At 26.9% G+C, this 14,429-nt stretch overlaps 1 protein-coding gene across 2 annotated transcripts in view; it reads right to left on the bottom strand.

Annotated features, from left to right (window-relative positions):
- The window catches only part of LOC136982800 (polypyrimidine tract-binding protein 1-like), a 92,234-nt gene that overhangs the window by 61,250 nt on the left and 16,555 nt on the right, over nucleotides 1-14,429 (bottom strand). The window contains exon 2 of one of the 2 annotated variants that reach the window (XM_067279321.1): nucleotides 9,008-9,032. In XM_067279321.1, the coding sequence (XP_067135422.1) occupies nucleotides 9,008-9,032 (25 nt within the window). Of the gene's footprint in view, nucleotides 1-4,438; nucleotides 4,575-9,007; nucleotides 9,033-14,429 lie in introns of those variants that run through there. The other variant, XM_067279322.1, reaches the window with a different exon arrangement.

Genomic DNA, 14,429 nt, shown 5'->3' with positions numbered 1-14,429 from the left:
GAAGTGAGCTGTGCCACGAGGATAGACCGTACCACTCGAAAGCATGGGTGGGACGGTGTGAGCTGGCATGGCGGAAGAGGATGACAAATGAAAAGCGTTAAGTAATTTTACGCGTGTCACTGCTCCCCATTATTATTATTTCAAGAATTGTTTCAATTTTTCTTCATTTTTTGTTTCCATCTACAGAAAAATTTACGAAATTTACTATTACGAATACCTATTCTTATAATCGACTCGACCGTAAGAACAAGTTCATTCCCTTAGAGAATAGAAGACAGAACTTTATCCCCAGGCGAATTCTGATAGGAACGAAGTGAAAAATACATTTTGAAGATATGTATGCATTCTTTTGTACCGTGTCACTACATGAATTGTAAACAAATTCGAGAAATGAAATGACGACATTAATATATCATACTCGCTTAAATTCGAAAAAAAAAAGGCATTTGTGATTTCCTTCTAAATTCATTTATTAATTAATGATATAAATCAAAAATGTTCTTGCCACCTGGTTATAGATTAAAGTTAATTCTATACGGAACAGTAGTTCGTACTTTGAACCGTGTTTACGAGTTCAACTTGGCACACATGACGACTATGACTAATCGCAATCGATCGTATTGGTTTTTGTTGCGATTGTTAACGTACTGTACGCCATTGTATATCGCGAACACAATGTTTAGGAATTTTAGTAGTGCACTATATCATGAGAAAATGAAGTTATTTTCGATTTCAATGAATTTTTATTCAAACTGGCAGCTTAGTAATAAATATAAATTCAAATACGCTTCGAAACCCGCTTAAAATATTTTGGAACAACACTTTAATGTCTGTTTTACAATAAGAAATAAAACGAAAATAACTAACTGCTATTGTTTTGTAAAGGTTATGCATGAAAACTTCGTAACAATGATGTTGTTGTAATACGATAGGTCCATTTAAAATAATAATTATAAAAATGGTTTCTTAATCTAAATCGTATTTTAGATAAGCTAATAAATTTAAGCGAATAATAGATAACATCGTTTCCAGTTAATTACATATACTAAATTTAGCTTCATAATATGGTAAATGTTTAATAAGCTGATCAACTAGTAGTACAGTATATACAAATTTGCCTGTACAGTAGGCAGATTAAGAAAAAATTCAGTTTATTCTCTTTAAATTTCACTATTAATATTACTTTTAAGAATGAATGCATTTGTTTAGAATATATATGTATATATATCTTAATTGTTTTTTTGCATCTAATACAAGAAATAATTAATTATATCGTTTTATTTGTAATTAATTTCGAAATACATTTATCATTCTGTAAAAAGACTGTTTTGGCATAAGCAGCACAGTAAAAATATCTTTCAGATCCTTCATTTATAATTTGTCACAAGTAAAACGTTTTCACTTTTTTTTTTTAACATCAATTTACTTTCCGTATAATTTACCTCAGCAGAAAATGACAGATCTTTTACATCTTTTGTCTTATATAATCCTTTGAATTTGACACTTAATTCTATTATAAGAACGGAGACACTATCAAATTTCACTAATTTAATTTATCTTGAGAAATTATATACAACATAAAATCGTCCGCTTAACGAGTCAATTATTACATAAATCCAAAGCTGATTATTAATTCTCTTATAATGGAAAAACCTTTGGCATTTTCACAGTAATATCAATGCACAACCATCAAAACGGATTAATCAATAAAACTTTCTTTTTAGTGTTTAGAAAATTTCGCAAATTACATTTAAATGAGTGTTTACGTTCGTTATATCCTATTTAACACAGAATCATTAATATACAGTATTTAATAAATATTGACATAAAATTAACATAATTAATATAATTTAGACTATTAATGTCATAAGTTACGTATTTTTATAACTGATCGCTCAATGTATATTTAATAGTAAGCATAAAAAGAAATTATTTTTTTTCAATCCAAAAACAATACTCTCGTATCTAATCAAACTTTTTCAGCAAGCTATTTTTTAAAGTATCCGTGGATAATCAACTAATTCGAAATTTCATTTCTCTTGTATTTATAAACAAAATTTAAGAAATTTGTTGGAATTTATTTATCAAAAGAAATAAAATCTCATTTAAAATTTTATCGAATTTCATTATTATATCAAGATTTAATCAAGCAACTAAACAGATAAAATACAAAAAGTAACTTTCGGATATCTTTTATAAAATGAAAATTCTTAATAAGCCTTAAACGTTTATTAAAAATCGAAATATAATGAAAAACCTAATATTTTAAATTTTGTTTGGGCAAGATATTCCAACTGCAGCAAATGCTATTTTAATAACAAAACAGCAAATATTTTTAGCACCGATATATCAAATGAGCATTTATCGTTAAAGAATATTTAATCGATATTTGTAAAAGGGAGTAAAATTTCGACGTTAAACAAAATAAAAGAGAATATACTATCGAGTTTAAAACATTTCTAAAACGACTTCATTAATCTAATACAGTTGTTAAACGGCAGCTGTAGCTTAACCAGATTCGTCTATGTAGAAGTTCAAAAATATTGATTAATGTAGAATGCCATGAACATTTCCATCAATACTTTTAAGATTTTTATAATTAAACTAAGACTATTCGGAAAATCAAAAGAGAATAGCTTATAAATAAAATAATAACAGTTCAAATAGAAGGGAAAAAGTAAATATATATATATATATTTATTTATTTGAATTGTCACGGGATAACCTTGTTGGTTTTTTTCTCTGTTATTGAAATTAAGGATGTCAATGACATCGAATCAGGTCAAACACATTTCCCCTTATCTTCCGGCGGAATAAAGCCATTAATTCTCTAACAACAAATATATAAAAAAGAAAGCTGTCGGATATGCAAATGTGTTTCTTTCGCCTCGTACGTAAAACACGCAAAACGATTGTGTAACAAAGTGAAGCTAAATTAAAGAGACAGAAAGAAATTTAATGACACGAACTACGATTCAAACCTGAACTACCAATATCGATAAGTAACGATAAATACAGATCGGCAACATTCCAAATAGGAAAATGACTTTACTATATTTCTTACAAGTACGATACCCTATTCTATCATACAAATGAAAAATTACACCGTTCCTCAAGTGGAGGACACATGTTTCGAAGTTCAACACACTCGAGGCTGTCAGAACCGGCTACATACCTGTCCAACAATTTATGCAAAACTTACGACAGTTTACTTTTTTACTAGTTAAGTCTGTATAAAATACATATTTACTGTTTAATTTTTTTAATTAAGAAAACTATAAACGTTTATTACCAGCTAATCTATCTAATATCATTAGCTAAAAATGAAGGGAAAAAACTCATATTTTCATATAATTAAACCAATAAAATAAATAAAGCGCAAAAAAACTTTATTATCGTATCTATCGAATATCGTAAAACCGAAAAGAAAAATCAATTTGTTGCATATATTTCTAAAAAAATAAAAATAAAACTGCCACTGATGGCAGGTGAAAGATATCAACTGAAAGAGAAGTCATTACTCAAAACGTATAATGACCCTTTCCTATCCTTGATTATAAAATATAGAATATTAAATGTAACTTTGAAAGGGTATAATTATAGATCTTATATGAATGAATACTTCCAGTTATAAATCAAAAATCATGTGAACCAAATACCATAATACTGCATGTATACACTTTGCAGGCTCTAAAATTTGAAAATATATTTCAAATCAATTTAATATTGAAACTTTAAAGTAGATTTAATTTTCAATTTTATTTACATCATTAGCTTTATAATTCTTTATAAAAAATATCTAGATATTTCAATATTGGTTTTGTAAATGAAGTTTAATATGCGTATACAATAGTAGTATGTAAACATCATTAAATAATAAAAACGTTTTATTCAAGCTGAGTTTTACAAGATTTATATAGAATTTTTATAAAAAACGAAAAACCCAATTCGCAGAACGATAGGTTGCTTTGATAGTTTCAAATTAAAATAGACTTTTCACGGAAATATAGCCTATTTATTTAGGTAACAGAAACTCGATTTTCACCACAATTCGTGAAGTGATATTTTACAGATATAGAATAACAATATATTAAAATTTTTCGCAGAAATTTAAATGACAATAAAAAAGTAACATTAGTTTAAAAATAATTTGTGAAAAATAAACACTATCCTATTCCAGAAATCTTTTTTAAATGCGTATTTATTAATGCACATTCATGAACAGAAATCTTTCAGACTTCAAAACTAAACGAAGAGACGGTGGGTGACATTTAACATAGTGATATTTAAAAACGTGACAGAAAATCGAAGTTCTAGTATATTAATATAAATTTATTCAGTTTTCTTCTGGATTTAAAAAACATATTCTAATTTTTTTAAACAAAAATCCGTTTTTTTTTTAATTTTAACGAACTATAATTTATACACATGTACTTACTCGACACTTCTATCATTTGTCAAATAACCAGTCTAAAGACTCGAATGAAATGACGTCTCAGATCGCCGAACCAATTACAGTTTGAATCTTGTCTGGGTTGCACGTCATTCGAATTTTAAAATTAAAGCAATGCTTTTCAAGTACCAAAAATGCATGCTCCGAGAATGTATCTCAAGTTTTTATTGATTTCCAACTGAGATAAAATCATTATGTTATTACTTTCCTCCACCCATGCGCCCAACTACCGTTTATCTACCGTATTGAGGGCGACGACTCGCGGCTCGATATAGATGAATTTTACTATGAATTTTATTAATGCCAAGGTTACACGCTACAGTAAATGTTTCCAACTAGTTCATTGCTTTAAAAATAAATAGAATATAATGGAGGGGAAAAAATTAATGATTTTTTTTTTCTTACGAGTTCTTCCAATAATAACGGATGAAAAATATCTTAATAAAAACAGAAATTTATTATTTGTTCGCATGTTCATTTAAGTATTCGAACATTAAAATTGAAATATCTTCTGAGAAAAATAACTTATTCGCGGTGATTTGCCAGACGGCACATTAATCTTGAAAAAAATAATACAAGACAACAGTTACATTAAAATAGCAGCTTATATTTTATTCGGATTATTTTCTTTTGTTTTTAATGTCTAATAGAATATATTGCAACGAGTTTATTTTTATAACATTATATTTTTTATCACGAATATTTTCCGTTAAAAAATAATCTTTCAAAAAGCATTTGTGCTTCATTGTTAAATATTGAAAACTAGCAAAATTTAAAAAGTTAATGATTAATGAATTAAGAATAAATTTATGAGTATTATTCTTTAAAACATTTTTACTAAATCGATAATTCATACCGATAAAAAATTATTATAAAAATCCCCAGTAAATAATAGTGAAAAATTCCTCACACCGTTGAATTTAAATCATCAAACAGAACCTATTTATATAATACGATATTTTAATAATTAAAAATATAATAAATTCCTAGAGAAATAATTTATATAATTTACTAATACAAAAATTGAGCACTTTAATAAACAAATATAAAGAGCTTTAAACAAATTTAAAAACACCGTAAAGCTTTTTTTTTTAACGTTAATTGAATTTAATAGCAGAGATATAGTTTTAGAATCAACAAATCGCTTTAAAATGAAGAATGACATTTTCGAGACAAAATGTCAAGAACTAAAATAAGACAAAATTTTGAACTAATAGTGAATTTTATTAAATGCATATAGAGAACTACTCAATATTTTTGTGCAGTCATCATAAATTCTCATTAAATAATGATCTATTATTATTATTTATTACTATTATTAAAAAAACCCGCATTTTATAATACATAAATTTTTTATATACTTTAAAACTTTACATTTGAAAGTTATAATTAGTTAATAATTATCTTTGAGACTAACATAAAATAGATATTTAACAGCACACGAAAAATTATAATACTGAACAGAAAGAGATTGATATATAATAAAGATAGATTACAAAAATTATATATTTGACTGCAAATGAAAAAAAGTAAATGGTTTTCATACCGCTTTTGATATCTTTTTACACTATACATGAAGAGGAGGACTGTCCATAAATGGCGTCCACGTTGGAAGGGAGGGATGGGGGTTAGGACAAGTTGGACAAGGCGGAAGAGGAGGGATTAAACTTCAGTGGACGTCTGTTTTATTCCATAAAATTTTATACAGTTTATGTATGTATTTTATTATATTTATTTCAAAATTTATTATTGGTTTTGTTTCTACTTATGGTATCTATCATTTTAAGGGAGGAGTTGAATTTTGATGGACGTCCCGAGAGGGGAGGAGGTTACGGAGACTTGGACAAACTGGGACAAGGGGGGAGGGGAGTTAAAATTTCAAGAAAAGTGAGAACTTAATTTATAGTTAGTGTAGTATAAATTACGTTACGTTACGTTAGTTACTACAACGTAATTTATAGTACACAAGAAAAGTGAGAACGTGAATAGTACACGTTTTAAAATGATCCGAATATTATATGATTACTTTTAAGACCATATTTGCAATCTTTCTATTCATCTTAATTAAAAAAGTGTATATCAAATGAAAACAATTTTAATATTAAAAGTTCATACTCTTATAACGAAGAGTATTGATACCGGCATTCGTAATATTAGAAAAAAAATATAGTGTACAGTATTGCCTGTTCTCGTATTAGCGTTATTCTACGTCGCAATATTTATAAAATTTATAGTTTACCATGTAGTGTTCTTTTCTAACTTATATATATATCCTCATTTTCAAATGTAGCTATTAAGTAGTAGCTATTTGTTTTCAATCCCGCATCTCAATGCAACAACCTACATCAAGATTGCAGTATATATCAAGTGTTATAAATATTGTATGGACATAATGTATAGACTATGTATCTATACATAAAAATAATATATGGGCAATTTAGAAATATCGTATGGATATTGTTACGTTAAATATGATGGCATTCCAGTTTGTTTGCTAGCATTGGTGATATTTTATAAGTATATATTGATATGAAAAAAATCATTCAATTTGTTAAAACTGTGGAATGTGTTTTATAAATTATTCAATTCACAAAAATGTATATGTATGAAATAACATTTCTAAAATTCCTTCCACCCAATCACGTTTAGCCTATTTAAGTGAAGGTGTAAACATATTTCACAAACAAATGTAATGTTAATACTCGTACTTTACTTACTGATTTGAATATAGCTAATAATAAGTAAGTTATTTATACGAACTTCGTTACTAATTTTTGAATTAATTTTTAAAGATGAAATAAACCTAAATAAAATACTATTTAACAGAAAAAAATGCAAAAATGTATAAACACAATAAATTTAAAACATTAAAATATTTAATATAATAACGAACACTATTATACAAAAATTTATAAACTACATTAACGATTTAAAAAACAAAATATTCCTATTAAAGATTAAAAAATAAAATAAAAAGTTAGATCGGTAAGAATTTAACATATATGACCCAGGGCACTTTGTCAACCATAAAGATCCCGCATAGTGGGCGTGACATGTACTGTACAGTACTTGACCGCAAGATTAGAGACATCCTGTTTATAATAGGACATTTTTTTTTGATAAGCATTCGGTAGATTAAATCAAACGACAGTGAATTTTTTAAAAACTCATTTTATGATTGATAACAGGTACTTTGATCCGATAAATATTTTACAATATAAACTAATTTAATTTTTGAAAAGTTATAAAAGTGGCAGATTAATATTTTTAGAAACTGGTAAACTTTCTAATATCTTACATAAATCGAAAAATAAATTCACATTTTCAAAATAAGTCAGAAGTTTTAGTAGAAAGTTTTAAACATGTTTTTGAAAGAAATTAAGAGAGATATATAAACTAAAACTTTCCTCATTGAAGTAGTATAAAAACTTTTAAAATTCATTCGAATCCATAAATAAAGTGAATAGAGCGTAGACTATCACATTTTTCCCTTCAAATGTTTCGTCGTACACCTGTAGAACATCGGTGATGGATTCAATTGGTCGTTGAGAAAAGAGTAAAACAGAAAAGCATGTTATTTCTTGCTTGATTAATAGTGAATAAAATACATTTATGTTCCTTATAAAATACAAGCCTTCGATTTTAACACAACATGACTGCTGATGAATAATAAAAATAAACATTTATTAATTTTAAATGATTTTCATACATGTAGACAGTAATATGATATTCCAAATGTTTATTTTCTTAATCATCGTGAAAATAATCATTCACAGAAGTTAATATAAGAAAAGAAAAATCGATCTAACAGAGCAGTAAGTAGCTAAATGATATGTCTGATGACGCTATCAATTTAATGGAAATGATCTGAGCATATGTGATAAATTATTGAAATTGTTTTTATATAAAACTGAGATTTATCAATACATAATGATAAATATATAGTTGAAAATTTTCTCCAGTTTATATAATTTTAGAATTTATCGCGTATAAACTATCGTATAAAAAATATATATATTTTACTTAATTATCATATTTACGAACAAATAGTAAATAATAATCAGCGCTCTCCAGAAAAATGCAAATGCATGCAGGGCACTCTGTCAGCCATAAAGATCAACACAGCACAGCACAGTACATCCGATAAGTAGGATAAATTATTCTCAGTTGTAAGAAGAAATCGTTAGAAAAAAAATTTTATTGTTCTCGTTTTTATCATCTGTTCTGACCTTTATAATAAATAAACTGCTCCGTGTTTAATATTTTATAGTCTGAAATACAGACAATATTGATTTTCGTAAGTGTGCAGTACTTATAATTTCAATAAATATCGTGAAAATAATTTTAATTTAATTAAAATTCTTCTGATAAATAATTTCTCTTACAGTAATTATTAATTTTCTAATCAATGATTTTTTAAAAACATAAAATCAATAATTTACATTAACATATATAAAAATATAAATAGTACTAAAACTGAAAACATTAATTTTTATTTATTAATTAATAAATGAAAAAATTTATAACTATATGGAAGAAAAAAATTTAGCTTACCTTTATACCAGACATTTGTATCTCTCTGAATAAAACAAAATAAAACCAATGGTTAGACATTAATATTTTATTTTTCAGTTTTATAAATTTAAAAAAAAAAAAACATTTTATTTCTAATAAATCTAGTAATGCAAATGAAATATTATAATAATTATATTTTTAAAATTAAATATAATTATAACAACAACAACAAAAAAAAAAGCATGATTAGTAATTACTTTTTATTACTATATTGCATATGTCAAAGGAAATTTATCTTTTAAATTGATATGGTTTATTATAAAATTATTTTGAAATTAATCAAAAGGGATGATTAAGAAATTAGTTCACTGATGTTATGAAAATTTTAAGTATTAAAAAGAATTTATTTCAATAACAGATAAATTATGCTGCTATTTGAAAATTCATGAAACTTCTAAATATAATTTCTAACAGGTGAAGTAAGCTGCAAATTAATTAGACCTATTAATTATTAATTAGAAAAAAATTCATGAAATTGTATATATTCTGAAACCTCACTGAACTTTCAATCAAAATCAAATCTATCTATAAATTCTTTCAAAAACAAAAACTCAAACAGCATTAAGATAAATTTGCAATTACAAATATAAAGTATAATAAATCTTTAAGATAAAAATATTAGAAAATTTATTATTATTAATATAAATAAATAAATATTTATTGATTTTAGTTATCCTGTATAAATTGCAAATACTATATGATCAGAATGAAAATCAAACTATACTGATAAAATAGAATATCACTATATATTTTAAATGTTATTGAAGCATTTTAGAAATTCATATTATTATTATAATAAAATTTATTATGAAGTCTTTTACATAAAAATACAATTCATTCAATTTACTTACATTCATTTTATGTATATATCTTAATAGGATTACATATATTAATAATATGATTATATATCTTCAAAATAATATTTTATAAGCTTCTTTTAAATTTTACTAAAAATTAAACAATTATTATTATAATTTAAAATTCTGAACAAGTCAATGGAATGAATATAATATTTATAACTCCCCAGTAAAGGAATTTTTTGAGATAAATAATATATTTCATAAAGAGAAATTTTATATGGATAATGCTGATATGCCAAGAAGTTTTAGAGTGATTGTCTAAAACTCCCAGTTCTAAATTGGACACAGAGTTTTCTACTGGAAAAATTGAAGAAAATTATAATCAAAAGACTGTTTTTGACTACATAAATATAATTGAAACTATAGCTCAAATTCTCATATTCTAGATTACTGGATTTTGGCAATTGATATCTTAGAGAAGACTGCCTGCCAGATGTCCAGATTTTATTAAATTTGTCCAGTTTTTTTTATATCCAAATTCTGTGTCTAACTGGACTTTTCCAGCTTTTATCAATTGGTTGAATCATTTTTATATAAACAGTCATTTAAAACTTCAAAATTCTAACTGCTAGTATAATCTATATTCTACATATTTATACTTAGCTTACTAGTGCTAGACATTGAAAAATGGAAAGAATTTGTGTTTCACTAAGATAATTGAAAAATTTAATCATTTCACTTTTCATTGACATATTTTTGCACTGGCTGCTTTACACTGTAGTTATGATAATTTTGCAAGCATAATTAAAGAATGAATTTTTTTTCCTCCATTTTATACCACTGGCAGAAAATATCTAATCATATGCAGAGGGCTTTTTGAACACTTTTATTTAACTTACTTTGTATGTTCTCAAATCTTGCAATTCAAATTTCATTCACTTCTAATTAAAGCTAATGACAAACTCTCAAAACATATCTAATCCCAATGACAATGCATTTTAATTATGTTTTAGGGGTGTAAATGCACTGTAGTGATGTATTATGAATATATTGGTAGTGTAGGCCATCCCTGTCATTCTCCACCACAATCTCAAAAAAAAAAAAATCATGACCAATAAAAGCATTTTTTAAATATTTTAAAAAAAATATATTAAAATTATTTCCTTTTTCTCAGCATACTAAAGAACTGACTAACTGTTTAATTTGCTTATCAACAGAATGATTATTTTCTGTGAGTTGACATTTACAGTATGTCATTTCAAACTTTTTCTTCTTTAACAATTAAATCTGGAAGTACAACACTTAAAATACTGTATGTTGATAGTTTAACTGTATTTCCAGACTTTAGTTTACAAGAGATATTACCTGTTTTAGTGAAACAGATTACCTCAGTTTCACTAAAAAGTGAAACTGAGGTAATCTGTCATCTTATCTGGTAAAAACCTATGCTGGTTTAAAGTGAGACTTCTTTACCATGATATATCTTTATTATATATCTTTATTTTTTAAACTAAAGTACTTGGTCTTTACATACTATTTAATAAACTGATTAGAAAACATATATTAATAACTAATAACAGAGTTAAGCTTCAATACAAGTAATAAATCAAAACTTTACACTTTATTAGACTAGTTTTCTTTTATGCTATAAAAAAATGAATAATTTATAGGAATTTATCACTAAAGATATTTAGGAGACACTAATAAAGTTTAAGTTCCATTTTAAGCCAACTTTTTTCTAGACATTTCTGATTCATCAAAAAAGTTCATCAAAAATTATTGAACTATTAACAAAGCCAGGTTAAAATCTTCAGTAGTTGTAAGAACTGAAAAGATTACAGTATATTACATATAATTCAAAATAAAAATAATACTATACCAAAAACTTTCTTACAACAAACAGACCACCTTAATAAGCTTCAAAACAAGGTAATCGAATTTACCTGTGCCAAAGTATTAGGACTAACCTCACAATAAATAACTTCCGACACCCCAAGGCTCTTTGTATTTGCTAAAATATAGAATGAATGGAAAGTAACTAGGCAATGAGAAACTGCATTATTATTATTATGGGTTAAGTGAGATATACTCGGTTAACACCGATGGCTATGTACTATGCCAGACCACAGTCAAGGCATAATAACCAAAACAAAAATTAAAGAAGTGTATCAGTGTGTATGTCTGTATTCAGGAATTTCCTCACAATGTGACATGTATTCAATATAGTGGCCTTCTGTAGTGTGATGTATATGTTTCTATTCAATTTTAATGTGCCCAGGCTTTTGTGGAGATTGCAGAGTGGAGATGAGAGATTGCATGTGCAGTGGTAAAAAATATGGCTAAATATTTGTCTGTTCAGGAGTGAGTGTAGACTGCTACACACTATGAGATGGGAAAATCAGTGGTTGCTGTGCAGATATAGTGGAATGTGGTAAAGGGACTCATCCATGAACCATTTGGAAGAGTACACAACTGGGCACTGGCTAACTGGGCAACAGTCTTCTGAGCAGCAAAAACTTAAAAATTTTTGCATGCTTAGCAGCCTACAATTTGACAGATATTATTTTTTGGTAAATATTGGTAAAATATATATAAATATGGTCAAGACTTATGAGGTATAAGTTACAAACTACAAGTTAAGAGTTATTTCCAACTTATGAAAAGGAAATATTTTCAAATAATGTACTGTAACATTGTTATTTATTTTGTCAGAACAGTTAACAAAACACATCAATGAAAAGCAGTTCTTCGGATACAAATTCTCTTGAAAAACTTTTATACTTTTTTCTTTTAATTTATATTGTACTTAATATATAATGTAATGACCATTACATAAAATTAAAAGTACATCTTTATTTTTACTTATATTTGTAAATTTTGGGATAGATAACAACTATCCTTTTCTATTTACTTGTGAAAATAAATAAGGTATGTAATATGTATAAATATGTTTATTAATTACAAAATCGTTCTTTTAACTTGTTCAACTCATCTCTTAAATATTATTTAAATTTACTGGGTAGTAGATCAATAGAATGGTGTTTTTATAAAGAAAACAAAAATTTTTGTATTTTATCTATTGTTCATCTCATTTTGTCATCCAGATGTCTTCCACCCAGTTAGTGGTAGCCCAGTTGTATGTTGCTCCATCGACAATGTCCCATCTGGAAACAATCAAAAATTGTCATTCGGAGCTAAATTAACCACAGGTTCAGTTAGAGTTTTTTCTGTAACTGAAGTGAGTAGCCATCCATTTACATCATGATCTGAAGAAAACATATTGTTGGTGCCTATACATTGAATCCATATTTAATAAGATACATGTCAAATAATTTTCATCATCTTTGCATTAGAAATACAGAAACTATAATGCATATTTCTCAATGCCTAGTTACTTTTCACCTATCCTGTAAACCTGGTCATCAACTAAACCCAATATTGGACAAGACCAGATCACCAACAATTGTTATAGAGAGGGGTATGCACCACATTTCAATAGAATGTCTTAAAAGATATGAGTACATCATCTCAAATCTACATGAACTAATATCTAGATTGAAAAGTATTATGCTACAAGACAGTAAGTACCTAACAGTGTTTGATTTTGTGTCAATGTATCCATTGATCAAACTGGAACCTTTTGTGCCTTAAGGAATTTCCTGTTCCAAAAAATTCCCATTGCACATGCATACTGCTAACAAATTTTAGACCTAGGACACATAATGTGCTACTCTTTGTCCTTTGCTTTTAACAACACAACATATATACAAAAATGAGGTATCCCATTGGGAAGTCCACTGTCAAGAGATTTATGTGAATTAGTAATTAGAAACCTGGAATCAGAGGCTTTGGTCAAATTCTTATCTAACATTCTGGTTTATGTGTAGGTACATGGGTGATATTCTGATAACTTGGAAGTCAAAATCCAGCAGGATGAGATCCTACAGGATTTTAATTGTAACCAGTATAGCTTAACATTGAGCTTAACAGTAGTACACAAATACAATTTTTAGACCTTGATTTTGAATTCGCAAAAAGGCAAATAATAATGAGAATTTATTGCAAACCCAACCATAATCCATTCTTTATCCCAGTTACTTCAAACAACTTGCAAAAATACAAAAAAGTCAGCATTTAGAGCTTTGGTAAGAAGGGCAAATACTCATTGCTGTAATTATAGAGACATGGATCACAAGTTAGAATGGATAGAAAATGTAGTATTAGCACATGGTTACAGTGCTAGGCAATCTCTGATCTAGCTCATACTGTAGAAAACAATATTAATTAAACTAGAGACATGTAATCTAAAAAGTGGAGTAGTAGAATATGGCTCTAGATTGCATTCTATACAAACAAGATTGCAAAACATGTAAATATCAGTATCACTTACAGGCACAGTCCCACTACATTTGGATTACTCTGTTAATGCCTACATTGACTTTGGACAATATAGACATTGGCATTACAAGGTTGAGGCCGAAGTTGTAAACACAAACATGTATGTCAGACGTTCTGCGCCGCTTTCCTGCAAGCCTAGAAGTTTGACAATGGTGTTTGGAATGTCGAGCATGATTCCACTGACTTTCCAAACACCATTGTCA

Source organism: Centruroides vittatus, unplaced genomic scaffold (genome assembly GCF_030686945.1).
Source record: "Centruroides vittatus isolate TY-2023 unplaced genomic scaffold, ASM3068694v2 contig_863, whole genome shotgun sequence".
Lineage (NCBI taxonomy): Eukaryota > Metazoa > Arthropoda > Arachnida > Scorpiones > Buthidae > Centruroides > Centruroides vittatus.
This window is presented reverse-complemented; position numbering and strand designations above follow the sequence as displayed.